General features: G+C 33.2%; 1 protein-coding gene across 1 annotated transcript; it reads left to right on the forward strand.

The window, feature by feature from the left end:
• Nucleotides 1–235: 235 nt before the first annotated feature.
• LOC127158226 (SLAM family member 9-like) lies at nucleotides 236–20,784 on the forward strand. Its single transcript, XM_051101376.1, has 4 exons — nucleotides 236–290; nucleotides 19,553–19,885; nucleotides 20,226–20,525; nucleotides 20,615–20,784. The coding sequence occupies exons 1-4, from the start codon at nucleotides 245–247 to the stop codon at nucleotides 20,782–20,784; spliced, it is 849 nt and encodes a 282-aa protein (XP_050957333.1). The 5' UTR covers nucleotides 236–244.
• The last annotated feature ends 1,951 nt before the right edge of the window (nucleotides 20,785–22,735 follow it).

Raw genomic sequence — 22,735 nt, forward strand, 5'->3', positions numbered from 1 at the left:
TGTTAAGCTGTTTTGTCAATGGTTTCCCTACTAGCAGGAGTTTATTCACACTGCAGAGTTTCACTAAGCCACATAAGAACTAATCAGCAGGTCTGTCACTTACAGCTGTTCTGATACTTTATATTACGAAATGTTCAGTGTTTATTATGGCATTTATGTTGTGCTTTGTTTAAATGTAACGTTTACAAAATTTGTAACTGTTGTTATTTGAAACCTTCAGCAAAACAACAACAACAACAACAAAATGTATGACATGATTCTATTCTGCTTGAGCTTGTGGAGTCTGAATGGTAAGTATTTTTATGGCTTAATTTCTGTGTATGTTATCATTTGTCCACATACAAACCACACTGTTCTACTATTCATGTTTTAGCAGTAAACTCTATATTATTTTTAAATATTTTTGTTCATGATGTTATTGATGACATCATCGTTTTAATTTATTACACATTATTGGATTATACATTGAAATTAAAGACTTGTTTTGCAATGAAAACAATTTAAATAGTTTAAAATGACAAAAATTCCAAAACCTCCAAATTTTGAGTGAATATTTCTGTTTTTTCATCAGGTGTGTTTGGTGTCGATGCAGCAAAGTTAGTGTCAAAGTCAGTGATGGAGGGAGATCTTGTCACTCTAGGGACTGATGTTACTGAAATACTGCAACATAAAGAGATCCAGTGGAAGTCTGGAGACAACAGTGTTCTCATAGCTAAAATCGAAATGAAGAAAAATAGGAGCATGTTGTATAATACCAGTGCTGCTGAGAGACTCAGAGACAGACTGAAGCTGGATAATCAGACTGGATCTCTGACCATCACAAACACCAGAACCACAGACTCTGGACTTTATAAAATAGTCAGCACTGAAAAGATACAACGCTCAACACATACAATCTTACTGTCTATGGTGAGTAGAGAACTTTATATTCATCTTTAACAAATTCACTGTCATAGTTATTATGAATATTATACAATTACAGACAATTCTATGTTGATACAGTTTAATTTCTGCATTATACTAAAATATTTTGAATAAAGAACATCTTTCTCTGCTATATTAGTTCAGTTTTAAGCAAATGAACTGACAAATATCACAGCACTTTATACTGAATTATTCTGTCATGTTTTCCAGCTAATCTGCCTGTTCCTGTCATCAGCAGTAATCACAAAATTCAGCATCATCAGGATCATCAGTGTCCAAATGTGTGTTTCTGTGTTCAGTTGTGAATGTGAGTCATGTGAGTCTCTCCTGGTACAAAGGAAACAGTTTATTGTCCAGCATCAGTGTTTCTGATCTCAGCAGAAGTGTTTATTTACATCTGGAGTGTCTGGATGATTCCTACAGCTGTGTGGTGAACAATCCCATCAGCAACCAGACGAAACATCTCAACAACACTGAACTCTGTCAGCCATGTTCAGGTACTTCAATGTCACTATCCTGTCAAACACATTCAAGTATGTCAGCGGCACTAATTTTCTTCCACAAAGAAAATTAATCATATTTCTTTTTTTTTAATATTGCTCATTTCTTCTCTCAGATTACTTTATCCCCTTCTGTGGTTTTACTGAAGCTGTGATCCGATTGGCACTGTCTGCTCTGTTGGCCGTGGTTACTGTTGCTATGCTAATTTATGACATCAGATCCAGAAGTCCTCAAAAAAGAGAAAGCAGACATCATTGTCAGAAACTGAATAATAAGATACATGGAAAATGTTCTTGAATGACATTGTTACAAGAATATTATTTACATTTTTTCATTATTGTTTCCTTTTTTAGTCAGTTGTGTTTGTATATCACTTTTCATAATACAAATTTTGAAATTCTAAAGTAATGATTTTTTTTTTTTTTTTATACTGTTGTATTATTGTAAGATGATTGCAGACCCAAGACTTCTGCTCAGTTAGAAATTGATCTCTAAACCTGTAATTATCTGAATAAAAGCTTTAGGAAGAAAGCTTGTTTGCTTGTTTGCTGACAGATTGTTGGGGGTTACAAGAAAGAATGGTACTAGTACAATTTCATTACACACTGTCATTTTTAGACAACACAGAAGAATGTGATGCTATTAATATAACATTTGCTATAAGCTATGATTAATGTTCAGCTATTTAATGTGTGTGCTTTTTTAGTATAGGTAAATGCATTTTATTGTGATTTTTGTAATGTTGGTTTGTTTTTTCCTTTCATTTTTCTCAGATGTAATATTGATTGTGTGATGTTCTTAGTGTAAACAGCCAGGCTTTAATAAGTAGGAATCGTTTCCTTTGAATCCAAACTATTATTTGTTAGAATATTAATTTTAAGTGGGTGGACATTTTTAATAGCTATTTTGGGTCAAGCTCAAATTTTGAAGAAAATAGTGTTTACTTCTTACGATATAAAAAAAAAAAATCTTTCAAAAGTGTTTCAGGAGTTGACCTGTGTCTTTAATGTATCAATAACTTCACATAAAAGGTGGAGGGATGATGAAAGAAATAATGTAAGCAGTATTGTATACAGGTTCACTACATGTTTTTTCCACAAACAAGTTTTAACCCTGTTTTTTTTTTTTTTTTTTTTAGTATTAAAGCCTACACAAAACTTTGAAAAGATAAGACATAAAACATTTTCTTTTTTCTTTCTGCATTCTTTATTTATTTTTTTCTTCTGAGTCTATGAGAACTGGGGTCTTCTTGGTGTGGGAAAATAATGCTAACCACTGAGAAATTGTTAATGAGCACAACTATTAGGTCAGAGTTGCATGTCAGTAGCCTATAATACATGACAATTTCATGATATGAAATATTCATAAAGACTTACAACCTGTTAAATATTGAATTAAGGGGAATGGGAACCTTGGTAACAACTCTTCTTAAACATACACCGTATCTACATCGGACGAGAGAAAAAAGTCTCATCGAACCCATTAAATTCAGTAGTCCTACTGTTCAATCAGTGATGAGCACAGGATACGACGCCACACGACAATACGTAACTATTCGTGCTACACGACGAACGAATACATTTGTAGACAGCCTTAGTCTGCTGCAGCACGGTACACATGGTTTAGTAATTACTTAGTAAAAGTAAATAGGCTACTAAAATATGTCTACTGCATGTGAAAAAAAAAACATATGTAACAGGTCATATACAGTCTCTGAAGGGAGGTGCCATCTAGAGGAGTTCAATGACGTCGACAGTAGAGTTTCAGTAAACCTCTTCAGATCATCAGCACTATGGTTAGCTCTTCTATAACTTTCCACGTTCAAATGTTTATTATAACGTTTATTTTGTGTTCGGAATTTTGAATATTAGGAACTTTTATTTGAAACCGTTAAGGAAATATTTGACATGTTTATATTATTCTGTTTGTGCCAATGGCGTCTTATTGGTAAGTATTTTTATGGTTTCGTTTCTCTTTATCTTTTGTCCACATCCGTCTTTTTTGTTATCATTATTTCCATAATTAATTTTCATGTTTTATTAGACTAATATACTCAAACATCTTTGTTCTTTACCTTTACCTTATTTTTTTTTTTTCTCCTGCATTGACATTAAAAGGGTTTGTTTTATTGCACATTATTGAGTTATACATTGAAATTAGGAAAGAGTAGTTTTACAATGATACATTTTTTAATCTGATAAATCTCCAAATTTTGAGTGAATATTTCTGTTTGTTCATCAGGTGTGATTGGTGTTGATGCAGCAAAGTTAGTGCCAGTGTCAGTGATGGAGGGAGATCTTGTCACTCTAGGGACTGATGTTACTGAAATACTGCTACATGATCAGATCCAGTGGAAGTCTGGAGACAACAGCATTCTCATAGCTAAAATCGAAATGAAGGGAAATAGGAGCGTGTTGTATAATACCAGTGCTGCTGAGAGACTCAGAAACAGACTGAAGCTGGATCATCAGACTGGATCTCTGACCATCACAAACACCAGAACCACAGACTCTGGACTTTATGAAATAGCCAGCACTGAAAAAGATACAACGCTCAACACATACAATCTTACTGTCTATGGTGAGTAGAAAATTTACCCTGTTTGATGGTATAGATGTTTCCTCAGTGGCCAAATTTGTCTAGACTTCAAAAAAATAACACAACTTTAAATAGCATAAATAAATAGCATAACTTTGTGACAGCTTTTTTTCTTAATATTCCTGTAGATAATATATTAAATTACAACTTGATTGTAAATGAAGCATAAGAATAGCCTGTGTATTTTATGTTAATGTTATGCTTTATTTACATGTCATGTCTCATATTTTATCTCAGGCTCTTCAGTGACTGTTTTCTCCTTGTTGTTAAACATGTACAATATTTTTTCAATATAAGACAGTTTGAATATAGCAGTGGTTCTCAACCTTTTTGGGGCCGCCAGCATCCCCCCCCAATGCCATTATCCAGGTCCCTCAATGCTCCCATCAAATAAAACATAGTCTAATAGTCCTCACTAAATATTAAAGTTGATTATTAATATTTTGTGTTTTTAATGAGGACTGTTGGTATATTTACAGTAATTCATGTATGGGGTCAATGTGATTTTTAAATAAATTACTTTAATTCAATGATGCATTAAATTGCTAAAAAAAAAAAAAACAACAACAACAACAACAACAGTGAAGTACTTTTGTACAGTAAATTATTTTAAACTAAGTGTAATAACATCATTTACAGAGTTTTTAAGCATGTTGGTGATTATCATTGCTACAGCTTAAGTGTTGTTGCAATGCTGATATACCTTGTTGCCCCAAATTTCAAATGACTAAATAATAATTCTTGTTTAAAACATATCCACATGGACATTTTTACTGAAGAGATTTTAGTTTGTTCTTCCATTCTTGGAACTTTTGAACATCCTTTTTACTGCTGTGATATGTTTGGATGTTTTCAATTAGCTTTCTGTGAAATATAATAATATGTATCCCTTAGTTTGAGAAAACACAGTTTTTTTGAGAGTATATTGAATTCCCCTTTTTTTCTGGCATAGTGGACATGGTTATTTTGGTGAAAATGGAAGAAATGTAAACCATACTTTACTATATTTCATACATTTTGTGAGAATATTTCTTTCAAAGTTTGCTTACAAATACTTAATACAATCCTATTTCTAGAAAAGTTGAGATGTTTTGTAAAATTATAAAATCTGTGATTTGTTAATTCTATTTATCTTTCATTTAATTGACAAATGTACAAAGAAAAGATTTCCAAAGTTTTCACTCACCAACTTGTGAAGTATTTCTTCGTATTTTGTAAATATAAACAATTTTTTATTTTGAAATCTGCAACACACTCCAAAAGGCTGCAACAGAGGCAAATAAAAGTGAAAAGATTACAGAATAACCAAATAAACTGCTTTGAAACAGTTCACAGTGAATCGGTAATAGGTGAGGGTATCATGTTTGGGTGTAAAAGGAGCATCTCAGTCTTTGCAAGCAAAGCTGGATCATGGTTCAAAATTTGTTTATATTAACACAATAAAATGAAGTTGGCCAGTGAAAACATTGGATTTTTTTCTTTGTACTTCAGTAAATTAAATAAAGATTAAGGAGAACAAACTAAGTATTCTTGGTTTTATGGCATTTCACAAAACGTCCCAACTTTTCTGGAATTGGGGTTGTAGAAAGATAAAAATTTGTTCTTTATTTTCAAAATAGTTACTATTTTAGTGCTGTCCTGATTTATATATTTGTTATAGTCAGCATGATTTCTGAACGATCAAGTGACACTGAAAGCTGGAGTAATGAAGCTTAGCATGAGAGGAAAACACATTTTAAAATATGTTCAAATAGAAAGTTTTTTTTTTTTTTTTTTAATTGTAGATTTACTGTTTTTACTGTATTTTTTAAACAAACAAATGCAACCTTTTTATCCATTAACAAATCTTACTGACCTTTATTTTTTAATGGTATTGTATATATGCTATATTTTATTTATAATATATAGGCCTATTTTAAAAGCATGCATTTTAACCCAAATATAACAGCCCACATTATCCCACACATAATAATAAAAAAAAAAAAAAGCCACATGACATTCATCACGTATTTTATTACATTATCATTACAAGGAGCAAAAAGGCCATGTGGATATAATATAGTCTATATTTGAAGATATTTAGAAATATAAATTTCTAGGGTATTGAAACAATTTGGCACTTTCTCAGGTTATAAATTACATTTTTCAAAAAGTATTTGTTTTCCAATAAACAATAACGCTCTCTATATTTCAAATAGTGATATACCTTTTCAGTTGTCTTCATCAGGCTTTAAATATTTAGGGATAAATATCACACAGGGATTCTCTAACGTTTACAAAAAGAACATTGTTCCTTCAATTGACAAGTTGAAACTAGACCTCAAAAAATGGAATTTGCTGTTTCTATCACTTGCAGGTAGAATTAATTGTGTAAAAATGAACATTTTACCAAGGTTCTTATACTTGTTTTTCTACCCAAATCCTTTTTTCAGAATTTAGACAGACTTATCTCATCATTTATATGGGGCGGAAAATCACCAAGGATTCGGAAGGAGTTTCTCCAAAGACAAAAATCTCAAGGTGGTTTAGCACTTTGTAATTTCAGATATTATTATTGGGCTGCAAATATCTCAAAAGTACTTTATTGGCTTCAGAACTCCAAAGATGTCTGGTGTATTTCAGAGGCTAATTCTTGTAGTTCATCATCCCTTCCAGCTTTAGCCCTATCTAAACTGCCCCTCTGTATTTCATCGTACACTCAATGTCGAGTTGTAGTAAATACCCTTAAGATTTGGTTTCAATTTAGACAATGTTTTGGTTTTAAAGACTTCTCCATAGCCAGCCCTATATGCAAGAATCACCTATTTCCTTCAGCTCAACTGGACTCAGTCTTCAGTCAGTGGCAAAAGTTGGGTCTTACCAAATTTAGTGATCTGTTCATTGAGGATGTTTTTGCCCCATTTTCAACTCTCTCTTCAAAATATAATCTGCCAAAATCACACTTGTTTAGATATTTTCAAGTACGTCATCTAATCCAAAAGCATTGTTCCACATATCCCTCTATTCCTCCTAGTACAGGATTGGATAAAGTTTTAAATATTCCCTTACATCTGAAGGGAGTAATTTCTAATATATATAACACTTTAATGTCAATTAAAAATATTAATCTCAACAAAATCCATGCAGAATGGTCAAAGGATTTGGGAGTGGATATATCAGAGGAAATCTGGAACAAAGCATTACTTAAGGTGGACAGTACAACCTCTTGTACTCGCTTAGGTTTAATTCAGTTCAAGGTCCTTCACAGACTCCATTATAGTAAGGTTAGACTATCCAAGATATACAGAAATGTTGCTGACACATGTGAGAGATGTCATTCTGCTAAGGCAGATTTGGCTCATATGTTCTGCGCTTGCCCCAGACTGTTTGATTACTGGACAGCTATATTTAAAATTTTGTCTGAGGCATATATTAAGGATATCAGGCCTAGTTTTGAAATGGCTGTTTTTGGAGTACCTGAGCAAGGTACAGTAATGTCCAAGAATTGTCAAGACGCTTGTGCCTTTGCGAGTCTGCTGGCTAAGAGAAGAATATTGCTTGATTGGAAATAAAGTAAACCACCTTTAGTTTCAGTCTGGCTTAGTGATGTGATCATGTTTTTGAAATCGGAAAAGATAAAGTATTCTCTTAGAGGATCATCTAAACGTTTTTATTTAGTATGGTCTCCATTGTTGTCATATTTTGAAAAGGACGCAACTCTCACCCCGACCTAAAACTAAAATTAACAGTGTAACTAAAAAGGCCTGTGCGCATTGTAATGGTTAACACATTCAGACATAATGGGCTAACAATGATGTCAAGTATTTCCTCATTGTTTGTAATATCGTAACTTTGTGATTTTGTTCTCTATTTTGGAATTTGTTCTTATTTATTGTGAGTACTTCCCTTGGTATGTCTGTGTGTTCCTTGGGGTGGGTTGTGGGAAAGGGGGAAAAATTGTAAAATCAGGAGGAGCCTTTTTAAAAATCTTTGTATGTAATATGCCACAAAAAAAAAAAAAAAAAAGAAATATAAATTTCTATATTTAGAAATTTGGCATTCAAACCACCTGCAGCCAATCAGCAAACAAAAAGCTTTCATATTAATTCTTCTAAACAAGAAAAAAACATATCATACTTTATCGTGTCTAAATGCTTGCTATTGTTTTGACGGGAAGTTCGGTAGCTGCGCTACAGAAAGTCAAGCGAACACTGAAGTAAAAAGTCGTTGCTCAGGAAATTACACACCGTCTAGTCTAGTGTTTCTCAACGGGGGCGGTACCAGGGGGCCTTCGGACAGCATCGGGGGGCGCTGGAAGCAGTATTTTTGAAAGGGGGGCGTTGAGCTGTTCCTGGGGGGGCGTTTGGTCAAGACGAGTTTACACCAAAGACGCATGAGCTGAAACTTGCAAAAGAAAATGGTCTGCCACATCCTAACGCTGTCTTTACTGGATTCATCAAAACGCACTTTCTATACCTATTTTTCAACTGGTCGGTAGCGCTGGCGTGTGGAATCCTGCAGACAGAAATAGAACGCCGCATCCGTTTATTGTAGCGCTCAGGTGTTACTGAATGACTGATTATAACGGGATCTATGTGCTTTAACGCAACGTGTCGCGCTGTTCGCGGTCAGTGTAGTAGTGGTGTTCGCAGCTAGTTTACACCAAATCTCCTGCTCCTAGACTAGACTGTGTATCATTTCCTTAGCAACGACTTCAGTACTTCAGTGTTTGCTTGACTTTCTGTAGCGCAGCTGCTGCGTCAAACCAATTAGATATGATAAAGCAAGATAGGTTTTTTCTTGTTTAGAAAAATTAATATTAAAGCTTTTTGTTTGCTGATTGGCTGCAGGTGGTTTGAAAGCAGTATTTCTAAAGTTTATTCAAAGCTCATCAAAGATTTGAAATTGAATTGACTATAACAAATATAAAAATCAGGACAGCATTAAAATAGTCACTATTTTGAAAATGAGGAGCATATGTTTCTACAACCCCAATTAAAAGTTGGGGCATTTTGTGAAATGCCATAAAATTAAGAATATGTAATCTGTTCTCTTTAGCCTTTATATAATTGACTTAAAAAATCCAATGTTTTCACTGGCCAACTTTAGTTTTATTTTGTTAATATAAACAAATTTTGAGCCATGATCCAGTTTTGCTTGTGAAGATTGAGAAGCTCCATTTATAGCCAAACAGGATACCCTCACCTGTTACCAATTCACCTGCTTGCTGTGTTTCAAAGCAGTTTATTTGGTTATTCTATAACCTTTTCACTTTTATTTTGCCTCTGTCCCATCTTTTTTGGAGTGGGATGCATACTTCAAATAAATAAATAAATATTTTATAAATAAATATGCTTATATTTACAAAATACATTTAAGTTGGTCAGTGAAAACTTTGGAAATCTTTTCTTTGTATTTTTGTCAATTAAATAAAAGTTAAATAGAATGAACAAATCACAGATTTTATCATTTTACAAGATGTCCCAACTTTTCTAGAATTAGAGTTGTACTTAGTTTTTTAAGTAAACTTTGAAATATTCTCACAAAATCTATGAAATATAGTAAAGTAGGGTTTACATTTCTTCCATTTGCATGAGTAAATGTGGTATTTACTCACCAAAATAACAATGTCCACTGTCATTTTTATTTAGTCTTTTTAAATTTCGGGCAACAAGATATATCCGCATCTCAACAACACTGAAGCTGTAGCAATGAAAACAACCAACATGCTTAAAAACTCTGTTTAAATATTAATGTTATTACACTTATTTTAAAATAATTTACCATAAAAAGTACTTCACTGTCTTTTTTAATTAATTCAATGCATCCTTGAAATAAAGTAATTTCCTAAAAATCATAATGGCCCCAAACATTTGAATTACTGTAAATATAATAACAGTCCTCATTATAAACACAAAATAAAAATAATCAACTTTAATACTCAGTGAGGACAATTTGAAGACGATTTATTTGATGGGGGGCGGTGAGGGACCTGGATAATGGGTAGGGGGGCGCTGGCCCAAAAAAGGTTGAGAATCACTGGTCTAGTCTAAAAGCGGGAGTATTGGTGTAAAATATAGCAGCGAACGGCGCTACATTATAACCTTTATAATCAGTAGTTCAGTAACTGAGCGCAAGCACTACAGTAAACAGATGCCGCGTTCTATTTCTGTGGGATTCCACGTATTCCACGAGCTTGCGCCACCGACAAGTTGACAAACAAATACAGAAAGTGCGCTTTGATGCACCCAGTGTAGAGACGGCGTTAGGATGTGGCAGACCATTTTCTTTTGCAAGTTTTAGCTCATACATTTTTAATGTAATCTCGTCTTAACCAAACATCCCTCTAGAACAGCTCAGAGTCCCCCTTTCAAAAATATTGCTTCCAGCGCCCCCCGATGCTCTCCGAACACCCCCTTTGAGAAACTTTAGAATAGAGGATTGTTTGTAATGCAGTACTTTTGTTCAGTCTTGATTCCTCATCTCTTTCTCATTTATCTTTATTTGCTCATGTCTTCCAGCTTGTCTGCCTGTTCCTGTCATTAACCAAGACTGTACATCATCATCATCATCATCAAACAAGAATTGTTTATTGTTGTGTTCATCTTTGAATGTGAGTGATGTGAGTCTCTCCTGGTACAAAGGAAACAGTTTATTGTCCAGCATCAGTGTGTCTGATCTCAGCATCAGTCTCTCTCTACCTCTGGAGGTGGAATATCAGGATAAAAACACCTACAGCTGTGTGATCAACAATCCCATCAGCAACCAGACCACACATCTCAACATCAGCAAACTCTGTCACACATGTGCAGGTACATCAGTGTTTATACATCTATTTATTGAACTATGAAGTAATATAGTGCTAATATGTTATATGCTGGTTGTTGTAGATCAGGCTGACAGATTCATTCACATAATAATGCTTTGTTTTGTCCATTTTAGATCAAGGCATATCCTGGTTTTACAAAGTGCTGGTTTCTGCTGCTACTGGATCTCTGATGATTTTAGCTGCAGCTGGAATATTCTGGATCTGCAGGAAAACAGACAAAGAAGGCAAGTATTACCTACTACTGAAATATCTGTAAACATACATGATTTTGAGTTGACTGTGGAATTGATTAAGTAGAAAACGTTTTAAAGAGATTGATAAATTGCTTAAGTGTGTGTGCAAGTCTGTGCATTCAATGGGCCCACAGAATAATGAGGAAATTTAAAAATGTTGTAAAGAAAATGCAACAATAATGTAATTCTCAAAGTTTTGATGTTTTTACATGTTTGTCACTACTGTTGAAACAGTTCAGAGTGGTGAAGAAATCACTTACGCTGATCCAACATTCTACAAAAGAAAAGCACAGAAATCGGTAAGAAATGTTTGGTGTGTGCGTATTATTTCAGCAGTGTGTTTGTGTATATGAGTTCTGATATGTGAGCTTCTGGTTCTATCACACAACATCTAAATGTGTTTTCAATATTCCCCATAAATGGCCAAAAATATTCCTAATAACTATATGTGCATGTGTGTGTGTGTTTTTTTTTTTTTTTTTTTTTTTTTTAGAAAGCTCAAGAGGAGGAGGATGTGGTATATTCGGGAGTCACCATGAGACACTGATGCAGCTATGAGATACTGCCAACTTTCTAGAACCCAAATAAAGGAGGTGGTTAACTGTATAAGTGCAGATGTCTTATGTGAATATAATTACATATGCATATTTGTGACTCTTGACCACAAAATCAGTCATAAAAAGTATATATCAGCTACATGAAAGCTGAAAGCCTTCCATTGATGTATGGTTTGTTAGGATAGAACAATATTTGGCTGAGATACAACTATTTGAAAATCTGGAATCTGAGGGTGCAAAAAAAAAAATCTAAATATTGAGAAAATCGCCTTTGAAGTTGTACAAATGAAGTTCGTGTAAATGCATATTATTAATCAAAAATTAAGTTTTAATATATAGTAAATTTACAAAATATCTTCGTGGGACGTGATCTTTAAGTATAACTTGGATACAACTATTACATGAAAAGACTGGATAGTTCACCCAATTGGACCAGTAAAGGTTTCTAATTATTATTATTCTGTTGTTATCTACTAGTCTGTTGTTCTAGTTAACTCTTTGTATTTTACACGTTCGTCTATTTTGCGCAGGCCATTGTATGTGGACGTCATGATCACAAACTCACTGGTTTGATCATTAGTCAGAGGTTATGGTTAATGCTATTTAATAGGCTGTCTCTTGCTTGCCATTATTTAAATAGTAGTTCTGTTTAGTCCCCTACAGGTACCTCATCATGACTATTTTAATGAATATTTGCATTTATTTGTTTATTGATCTACAAGTGTTTAGCCTGATCAAGTATCTCCATTATGTTCAGCTGTTAAAGTCATTGTTTGGTTCAGTCTGTGTTACTCTGCTTCCCACAAACTATAATTAAACTCCACAGACAGAGAGAGAGAAGAAGAATTGTATGTATAGAGACACTTTAACACTCAATGTGGTTAATGCACTGCTAAAATAAACACCGATAAGCAGTCCTTCTCGAAACTGAAGTTGTGAGGAGCTAGAAGTGTCATAAAGATGCAGTTACTTTTGCTTTTATGCATCTGAATCTGTGTGAAAAAAATGAAGTGTGAAAACCAGAACAGAAACAATGATGTTTTAACCAAGTCTAAACCATTGTCTTTGTTTTTTGTGCAAAAATTTGAGATTCATGATTCATGACTGATTCAGACTAAAGGTCAAACATACAAACAGACGGACAGTTGATGATCATGGGATATTAAATGCATTTTTATAAAGGGGGTTTTAAGATAAATCTACATGTCAGGATCTCTATGAAACTTTAAGTCATGAGAACTCTTTGATGTATTTCAGTAAGTTTATTACTAACTATAGCCACTAGATGGAGCTCGATCAGTGTAATTTATATTATAAGATCTGAATTATTCATATTTACCACATTATGGACAATGAAATACCAGAATTTTTGCTTTGTTTACCAAAAGAAAAGCTCAGTTCAAATATACACCTCTATGTACATGTTTTTTACTGTGCAGAGCCAGTTCAACAACATGCTGAATGACGACGATGAGAAAATAAAAAGAAATGATCATGTAAACAAAACAACAAAATAGAAGTTGCTTAACTATTTTTAATTAGAAAGAAGTTTTAAAGAAAAAAAGCTATTATTATGACTTACAATGTAAGGCTTTAAGAACCACAGATATTTTGACCTCCCGAGAGATGCACAATACACAGTGAATTAGTAAACAGGCCTTTGTTTCTGCTCTCACTCCGTAGAAAGGCTTAATAATATCTGTTTAAAACAACATTCTGTTGACCAGTCAGTCTAAATAGAAAAAAGTCTAAACCTGTTCTTCTTTCCAGATGCATCCTGTTATTCAAACTGATTATATGTAAATATAGGGCTGTCAGGCAATTAAAAATTTTAATCTAATTAATTACATAATGTTTTAAGTAATCTAATTAATCACAAAATAAATTTGACCATGAAAATACCCACAAAAGATTATTTAAAGCTGTTTTTTGTGTTAAATGATAAATTATCAAGTAGACATTAAAATTGTAGCTTCAGAAAGATAATATTTTATTTGATTCAACATAAAATTTATTACACATAAACATTTAGGCTGCAACGGTATAACATAAACTATGGAACATAAAGGCAGATAATTTGAGAAACATCTCAGTATTTGTTGTTCATACAATGAAAGTCATTGGTAACCTTTAGGGTCTTAATGAAAAGTCTATAACAAGCTTTGGTTAAAATTTCTCAATGGTAGGGTAAAAAACACACACCCCCTTTTGTCTTGTCAAAATCAGCTCTGTTCACAGCAACCTGTTTTGTTGCATGTCCCTTTAAATGCTAATGAGCTCTGCTTACCCCGCCCCTCTCTTCCCTGGGGTGATGAGCCTACTGTTTACTTCAGCACACTCAGCCGTGGAACTGTGCTAGCACATTATTAGGAAAGGTGATTTGGAAAAAAAAATAAAATAAAATAAAAAAAAACTCATAAAAGAACCTTATACTCACTTCTTTTGTAGGTGAAGTTGGATCACAAACAGATACATAGAACATAGACGCAGTTAGGCATTACCTTCAAAAACGAAAGTAATGTTAATCCTCTGTGTTTTCAGCAGCTCAGAGTTTTTGAGCTGCACATATAGTACTCTTAAATGCAATAATCATAATTTTCCTAAATAACTTTTCTTGTCGGTTTACCAACAATTTGATATGTAAATAGGTAGAATAAATGTATTGGCCTTACCTGTGTTATTTTCCACTTTGTTTTCCATTCTTCATGTTTTCCTTGGCTGCATTCATCAGTCTATAACATGCTTTTAGAGCAACCTAATTCATCTTCATGCAATGCATAGGGCCTAATTCAATTCAATTCAATTCAAATTTATTTGTATAGCGCTTTTCACGATACATATCGTTGCAAAGCAGCTTTACACCAAATTGACATTTTTACTATATATGTAGTAGTAGCTTGATGTACATATGGTAGAGATGTCTGGTAAAGATCAATTAATGACGTAATCAAACAGACAAAGAACACTATAAATTTGTAGCAGAATTTGGTAGTGCTGTATGTTTTCAGGGTTGGCATCAGGGTTGGCATCATCTGAAGTCCTCTGAAGGGTTGGCATCATCTTTTCTTAAGTGTTCTGGATCCACACTGGAGCTTGTGAATTCCTAGTTACCATGGGATGTCAATCCCATGGCAGAAACAGAGAACAAATAGGAACATAATTAGCGTAGCTGCTGTTCAAACTAAGAAAAGGAAGGTTTGTTAAACCAGAGCTAAAAGATTAAAATGAACATTTGATCAGATATAGCTGCAGAAAAAGTTTATGAGATGCATTATTTGAATGCTTGGCTAAAAAGATGTGTCTTTAATCTAGATTTAAACAGAGAGAGTGTGTCTGAACCCCGAACGTTATCAGGAAGGCTGTTCCAGAGTTTGGGTGCCAAATGTGAAAAAGCTCTACCTCCTTTAGTGGACTTTGCTATCCTAGGTACTACCAACAGTCCAGAGTTTTGTGACCTTAGGGAGCGTGATGGATTGTAGCGTGGTAGAAGACTAGTTAGGTACGCAGGAGCTAAACCGTTCAGTGCCTTATAGGTAAGAAGTGCGATTTTGTAGCTGATGCGGAACCTAATAGGTAGCCAGTGCAGAGAGTTTAAAATTGGGGTAATATGATCATATTTTCTTGACCTGGTAAGGACTCTAGCAGCTGCATTTTGGACTATCTGTAGCTTGTTTATTGAAGATGCAGGACAACCACCTAATAGTGCATTACAATAGTCCAGTCTAGAGGTCATGAATGCGTGAACTAGCTTTTCTGCATCAGAAACAGGTAACATGTTTCGCAGCTTGGCAATGTTTCTAAGATGGAAGAATGCTGTTTTTGTAACATGAGAAATATGATTTTTTATGGTAGCCTATGTTCAATTATTTTATTAAAGAGTATCATGTTTTTGATGTTTATCCCTTGTGCATCAATAAAAAAAAAGTTACACATGGCAGATTACTGATGAAGTAGAAAAAGATAAAAAAAGTGAAATAAAAAAAAATTATAGAGGTTTTAGTGTATGAAAATGCTTTAAAAATGCTATAAAGCATATTTTATATTTGATATATATATATATATATATATATATTATATATTATATATTATATAAAATATAGATTTTATGAAATATGTTGAACTCTAAACCTGCTAGAAAATAAAGCCATAAATCTAAACAAGTTGTGTTCCTATTTATTTATTTATTTATTTATTTATTTATTTTCAGGCATCTGTCAAATTTAAGATTTTGGGCTTTTTGGTTTTTCATAAAGTGCTTTTTTTTTCTTTTTTCAAATTAGTGGAAAGAAAATATCCAAAAGACACTGTCAAGTGTTTCTTTTATAGGACTTTATGTATTTGTGTAAGCAGATTTTAATTACAATTAATATTTTTAAATCCTGTTTTCACAAAAATCAACTGTTTGAAATATAAGATGACTTACGTGTCTGGAAGTGGGACCAGCGCATTAACTGCCTGAAATTATTTTAATCACATTATTTTTTTCATAAATAATTAATTAAGTTAACACCCAAGAAACACATTTAAGTATTAATCTTCCTAAATACATGTGTACAGATTATTTTCTCACTGAGCAGGAGTCTTTGAGACAGTAAATTGTCTTACAATAATGCAAAAGAATACAACAACAAACAACAACATACATTATAGTTCACAGTGGGTTGTAAGACATTATTTTTTGTAAAGCAGAATGATTTGCATTGTATAGAAGTTTTTTTAATTTAAAGGAGCATTTAGATTGATAGAATGAATTAATAATCACATAAATAATATATATTCATGAATGCTGTTTACTCAAATCATTTTTTTGTAATATAATGTCTATAATCATTCATGAGCACCTCAGTTTTCATGAGTATCTGATTAATCAGTGTCTGACGCTGATGTCTGCACCCTTTTCTTCTGTTGAAAATTTCTGGATCTGATGTCATAAACCAGCACAGAAACAGTAGCCAAACCCATTAGAGCAGAGAGAGCCAATCGGATCACAGCTTCAGTAGAACCGCAACAGCAACAGTGTTCTGAGAAAAAAATGAGCCACTTAAAAAAATATATGAAATATGATTTAGTTTGTGGAATAATATAGTGCTGCTGGCATACCTGCACATGTGTGACAGAGTTGACTGATGTCCAGATGTGTGGTCTGGTTGCTGATGGGATTGTTGATCACACAGCTGTAGGTGTTTTTATCCTGATATTCCACCTCCAGAGGTAGAGAGAGACTGATGCTGAGATCAGACACACTGATGCTGGACAATAAACTGTTTCCTTTGTACCAGGAGAGACTCACATGATGCACATTCAAAGATGAACACACCAATAAACAATTCTTGTTTGATGATGATGATGTACAGACTTGGTTAATGACAGGAACAGGCAGACAAGCTGGAAGCATAGCAAAAACATAGCAAAAGTATAGCATTACAAACAATCTTAAAACTATCTTATATAAAAAGAAGTGTACATGTTTAACAATAAGGAGAAAACAGTCACTGAAGAGCCAGATATAAAATATGAAACATGATGTGTGAATAAAGAATGGAAATTTTAAAGTTAAATTATACAGAATATTCTTATTATGCTTCATTTACAATCAAGCTGCAATTTAATATATTATCTACAGGAATATTAAAACCCTCATGCGATCTACAGGGTCTTTTTGACCCGCAAATGACTTTTGCTAAAATTTTAAAAAATGTTCCCTTTGTCAAAAAATGAAAATTTTTGTTTTTAAAAACAAAAAATTACATTTATTTTATTAAAAAAAAAAAAAAAAAAAAACTATTATTTTGTTAAAAAATTAAATTTGTTGCGTGGGGTCTCTAGAAACCCCAAACACCATGAGTGTGCAACCCAAAATGAAGACTGCATAAAAGAAAAAAGCTGTCACAAAGTTATGCACAAATGCTGTGTAATTATCCTTAGCAAGACAAAAAAGAGGGATGTTATTCCCAGTTTTAAATTATTAAGATACTTATTTTTTAAAGTCTAGATAAATTTGGCCATTGAGGAAACATCTATAGCATCAAACAGGGTAAATATTCTACTCACCATAGACAGTAAGATTGTATGTGTTGAGCGTTGTATCTTTTTCAGTGCTGGCTATTTCATAAAGTCCAGAGTCTGTGGTTGTGGTGTTTGTGATGGTCAGAGATCCAGTCTGATGATCCAGCTTCAGTCTGTTTCTGAGTCTCTCAGCAGCACTGGTTTATACAACACGCTCCTATTTTCCTTCATTTCGATTTTAGCTATGAGAATGCTGTTGTCTCCAGACTTCCACTGGATGGGATCATGTAGCAGTATTTCAGTAACATCAGTCCCTAGAGTGACAAGATCTCCCTCCATCACTGACACTGGCACTAACTTTGCTGCATCAACACCAAACACACCTGATGAACAAACAGAAATATTTACTCAAAATTTGGAGATTTATCAAATTATAAAATGTATCATTGTAAAACTACTCTTTTTACTAATTTCAATGTATAATTCAATAATACGCAATAAAATAAACCCTTTAATGTCAATGCAAAAGCAACACCAAACACACCTGATAAACAAACAGGAATATTTTTCAAAATTTTAGTTTTTGCCATTTGCCATGCTCACAGAAATATTTGAGTAGGTTTAGTCTGATAAAACCTTGTAATACTTACCAAGCAGACTCAATGAGAACAAACAAATAATAAATGTATCAGACAAAGAAATAAATGTATCAGGCATTTTCTTCAGCATATTTCAAACAGTTTCACAATAAAAATGTTATAACAATCAAGTCCTGACTGATTGGGCTGCAGGTCTGTAATGAAGTGGTTTAGTGAAACTGCAGTGAGTATGAGTAAATTGTCCAGTAGCCCCTCCCAAACAGGCCAACCTTTTTTATTTCATTAAAAAGTTTAGGAACAGTTAATACTGACTGATGTCCTGCCAACATTTTAATAATTTGACATAGTTTCATTCTTGGAACAGAATTAGTCTGTTGTGTAATTTGTCTAGTTTCTTCATGTTGATAACATGATGTAGTTATTAAATATATCAATATATATATATATATATATATATAAATGTTACAAAATATATATGTGTATATTCCCCTGATTATCATCATGATTGTAATGATTTTGAATTCATGACAGTTTAATAAACAAGAAATCAAATGTAGATGTGTATTGCCTGTTTTTGCTCCATTAAAAAAAAATGATTTGGATACTGACTTAGGAAGCCATTCAGTGTTGATTTTTTTTTTTTTTTTTTTTTTGTTATGGTTTTGTGTTATACCCACTGCATGTCTGCATGTCTTGAATCTGACACAGTCAGGTTCATGATTCTTTTAATTGAAGGTCTACAAACCTAGAGGTTCATTTTTGTTTTATGAATGGAAAATTGTAAATATTTTTTTAGAAAGAGTCACATTCTCCATTCTTTCTGTAGATCAAACTATGTAATTTTGAGAAGTCATATACATTCTGTGATGGGAGGAGCTACTGGATGAGTTTATTCACACTCACTGCTGAGTTTCACTAAACCACTTAGATTGACAGCTTAATTTGCCCTTCATTTCAAGAGTATCAGGACCCAATTATTATCACAGTCCTTGTTGAAAGAAAATGTTTATTTTGATCTATTTGTACTTGTGGAGTCTGGCTGGTGAGTATTTTTTGTCTTCCGTTATGTTGATATTACCATTTGTCCAGAAAAAATAATTTTATTATTTGTTATTCCATCATTATTTTTGCCTTATTATTTTCCAGCTGTATCAGACCAATATACTCAGTTTTTGTTGTTGTTGTTGTTGATACTGTTGTCCCCTTCAATGAGTACTGCAATTTAGTCCAGAGTGAAGAATTGTTTTGTCATTACAATTTTTAAATAGTTTCAAAATGACTGTTGGAAGATGTTTTATTAAATAAATATTTCTGTTTGTTCATCAGGTGTGATTGGTGTTGATGCAGCAAAGTTAGTGCCAGTGTCAGTGATGGAGGGAGATCTTGTCACTCTAGGGACTGATGTTACTGAAATACTGCAAAACGATCCGATCCAGTGGAGGTTTGGAGATGTTCTCATAGCTAAAATCTACATGAAGGAAAATAATATAATTATTCATGAAACCAGTGCTGCTGAGAGACTCAGAGACAGACTGAAGCTGGATCATCAGACTGGATCTCTGACCATCACAAACACCAGAACCACAGACTCTGGACTTTATAAAATAGTCAGCACTGTAAAAGATACAACGCTCAACACATACAATCTTACTGTCTATGGTGAGTTAAAGCACATTTTCACACTCTAACATTTAATTTTACTAGTAAAAATGTTCCACAAAACATACTAAGTGCTCTGCACAAATTTCTACATTTGTTCTTTTAAAATTTGTTATATATAAAATGTCTAACAGTACATATACATCATCACACAAGAATTCTGTCATTTTTCTCTTTTCTGAAAGTCATGACCATTTTGTACATTTTTCCCCAATACTTTTTTATGTAATCATTTTAACTTAATAATGAGTATTTTATTCCCTATTACACATGAATTATTTATAAATGCTGAGAAAGGAAAAAACATCTTTCTTACTGTTAATTATTTATGCTGTTCCAGCTCATCTGCCTGTTCCTGTCATCAGCAGTAACTCATCACAAAATTCATCATTATCATCATCATCAGGATCATCAGCATCCAAATGTGTGTTTCTGTGTTCAGTGGTGAATGTGAGTGATGTGACTCTTTCCTGGTACAAAGGAAACAGTTTATTGTCCAGCATCAGTGTTTCTGATCTCAACAGAAGTGTTTCTTTACATCTGGAGTGTCTGGATGATTCCTACAGCTGTGTGGTGAACAATCCCATCAGCAACCAGACACAACATCTCAACAACACTGAACTCTGTCAGCCATGTTCAGGTACATCTGTGATAATATTTTGTTTATGTACACAATATACATTCACTCATACTGTCTAATGTGTCTAATGTCTCCTTCACATCTTCCAGATGACTCTGTATCTCAGATTGTATTGATCTCTGCTGGTACTGCTTCTGCTGGATCTCTGTTGATCGTAGTTGCTGTCGGGATCTTCTGCATCCACAGGAAACGCAGAAAAACAGACAAAAAAGGCAAGCATTGCCTATTTTCACCTACTGCGTATGTGTGTATAATGTAAAACAATGCTTAAACATCAGTTCATTGAGTATTTTGTTTGTTTGTATTTTATTACAGTTCAGACCCATGATAGAGAGATCACTTATGCTGATCCAACATTTTACAAAAAACATAAATCGGTAAGAGAATATATTTTTGTCTGTGATGTTTCTACATTATTTTAGCACTGAGTCCAGTTTAGGTGTGTTTAATTATTTACAAACATGAGAACCACAACAGAATTTATAAAAGCAGCAGATGTATTTTAGTGTCTTTTTGTTTTCTGCTTTAATGCTTTTATATTGTAGGGTTTCACAAAACCATCATTTAAAGGCATCACAATATTGTCACATCACAAACTCTTGTATGTCATTAAAGATATTTTTATCCCCCCAAAAAAATTAAATTATAGGCAATTTAAAATGACTTAAACAAACAAAGAGAGAAATACTGAAATACTCCCTCCATCTCATGCCAATTTATAACTATACTATGTTTTGGTGAAAAGGTGGCTAATTTATATATTTGTACAATTATATGTGTTTGTAAAATCTGCTTGCACATCAGTAATGGGACTTCCATGCTTACATTTTTCTAATAATGGCAAATTTTTGTACAATTTAAACCATACAAATTCATGTGAAATCACCACATTGTCACATAGTTACATTTTCCTGTGAGATCAGACTGTCTATTTTCCAAAGTACTTGGAACCTGGTTTAAAGAAAATTGCAGATTTCTGCTAATATGAGTGTGTACTGTGTGAAAAAATGCCATAAGGGTGGACTGGGACAAAATTTTAGGCCAGGAATTCTCACACTTATCCAGGCCATCTCATACACCCACAACAAATTATGAAAGCACAAACAACAATATTTTTTGTATGGCATCATCATCATCACATAAAAAAGTTTAAAGCCCTAGGCTGCGACCATGCAAAAAAATTAAAAACTTCCATTTTTCTTTTTAGTCTCTTAATTTTCCCTGACATCTCTTTGTCTCTCTCTCTTTGTTTTTTTGCTAATTCTCTTGTACTTGTCACCTTTTCATCAATACATCTCCACCTTGTTGCAAAACAAAACACCTCACTGTAATTTGTTTGCACATAGTATTACCTTATTTTAGAAAAATTAAGTATTACATAGGACCATTTGTTATTATTTTATCTTGCCTAAATGTCAAAATTAGTGCAATAATAGCTACATCTTGAATATATTTTTTATAGAAAAATCTTAAAACTGAACATGTTTTTGCATTATCATGTTTTGTCCTAAAGAGAATTAATCATGGTTAGGCCTATGGTAGAAGTACAGTAACCATGTTTTTTGGTTGATTGATTACCATTTGTATAGCCAGAGTTTTGCTGTAAATATCATGGTGAAAACTATATAGTGCAGCAAAACCAGTGTTACTTTGTGCTTACCATTGTTTAGTAACCATGGTTTTTGGTTTTATTTTTAGTAAAACCACATTAATTTTCGTAAGAGTTGTGTTTTCTGTCTCAGCTTTCACGAAATCTAAATAATTCAAAATAATCACAAATTCAAAATAATCACTTTATTACATTCGGCAGGCAACAAAAAACAACAACAAATTGTAAGGCAGTGGGCCAACTGGCTGCCAGGCCACAGGGAATTGTCCCGGTGCTCCCGATGACCAGTCCGCCCCTGCTTAAGACTGGTCTATTTGTAGATCAACAAATAAAAAAAGGAAAATGCTTTTATTTAAAAATGCTTTTTTTGCCCATATTTAAGAAAAAAAAAAAAAAAAACTTTTTAATAAAAAGAAATATAGACTTACATTTTAGAGTGTTCTTGGAAATAAGAGGATGTAAATAACTTGATAAATAAGTCAGTGAATGTGTATCTGTGTTTTCTTTCAGAGTGCTACAGAGCAGGATGCTGTGGTGTATGCAGGAATCTCAAGACGTTGATGAACTTCTGAAAGTTTGATTATAGTTTTGGATTACTAAC

This window comes from Labeo rohita, unplaced genomic scaffold, assembly GCF_022985175.1.
Source record: "Labeo rohita strain BAU-BD-2019 unplaced genomic scaffold, IGBB_LRoh.1.0 scaffold_140, whole genome shotgun sequence".
NCBI classification, from domain to species: Eukaryota; Metazoa; Chordata; class Actinopteri; order Cypriniformes; family Cyprinidae; genus Labeo; species Labeo rohita.

Coding starts and splice junctions, on each gene's coding strand:
- LOC127158226 (XM_051101376.1), top strand. CDS start 245: ATGTATGACATGATTCTATTCTGCTTGAGCTTGTGGAGTCTGAATG. Junction 291..19,552: donor GAGCTTGTGGAGTCTGAATG/GTAAGTATTTTT, acceptor TTTGTTCATCAG/GTGTGATTGGTGTTGATGCA. Junction 20,526..20,614: donor ACTCTGTCAGCCATGTTCAG/GTACATCTGTGA, acceptor CACATCTTCCAG/ATGACTCTGTATCTCAGATT.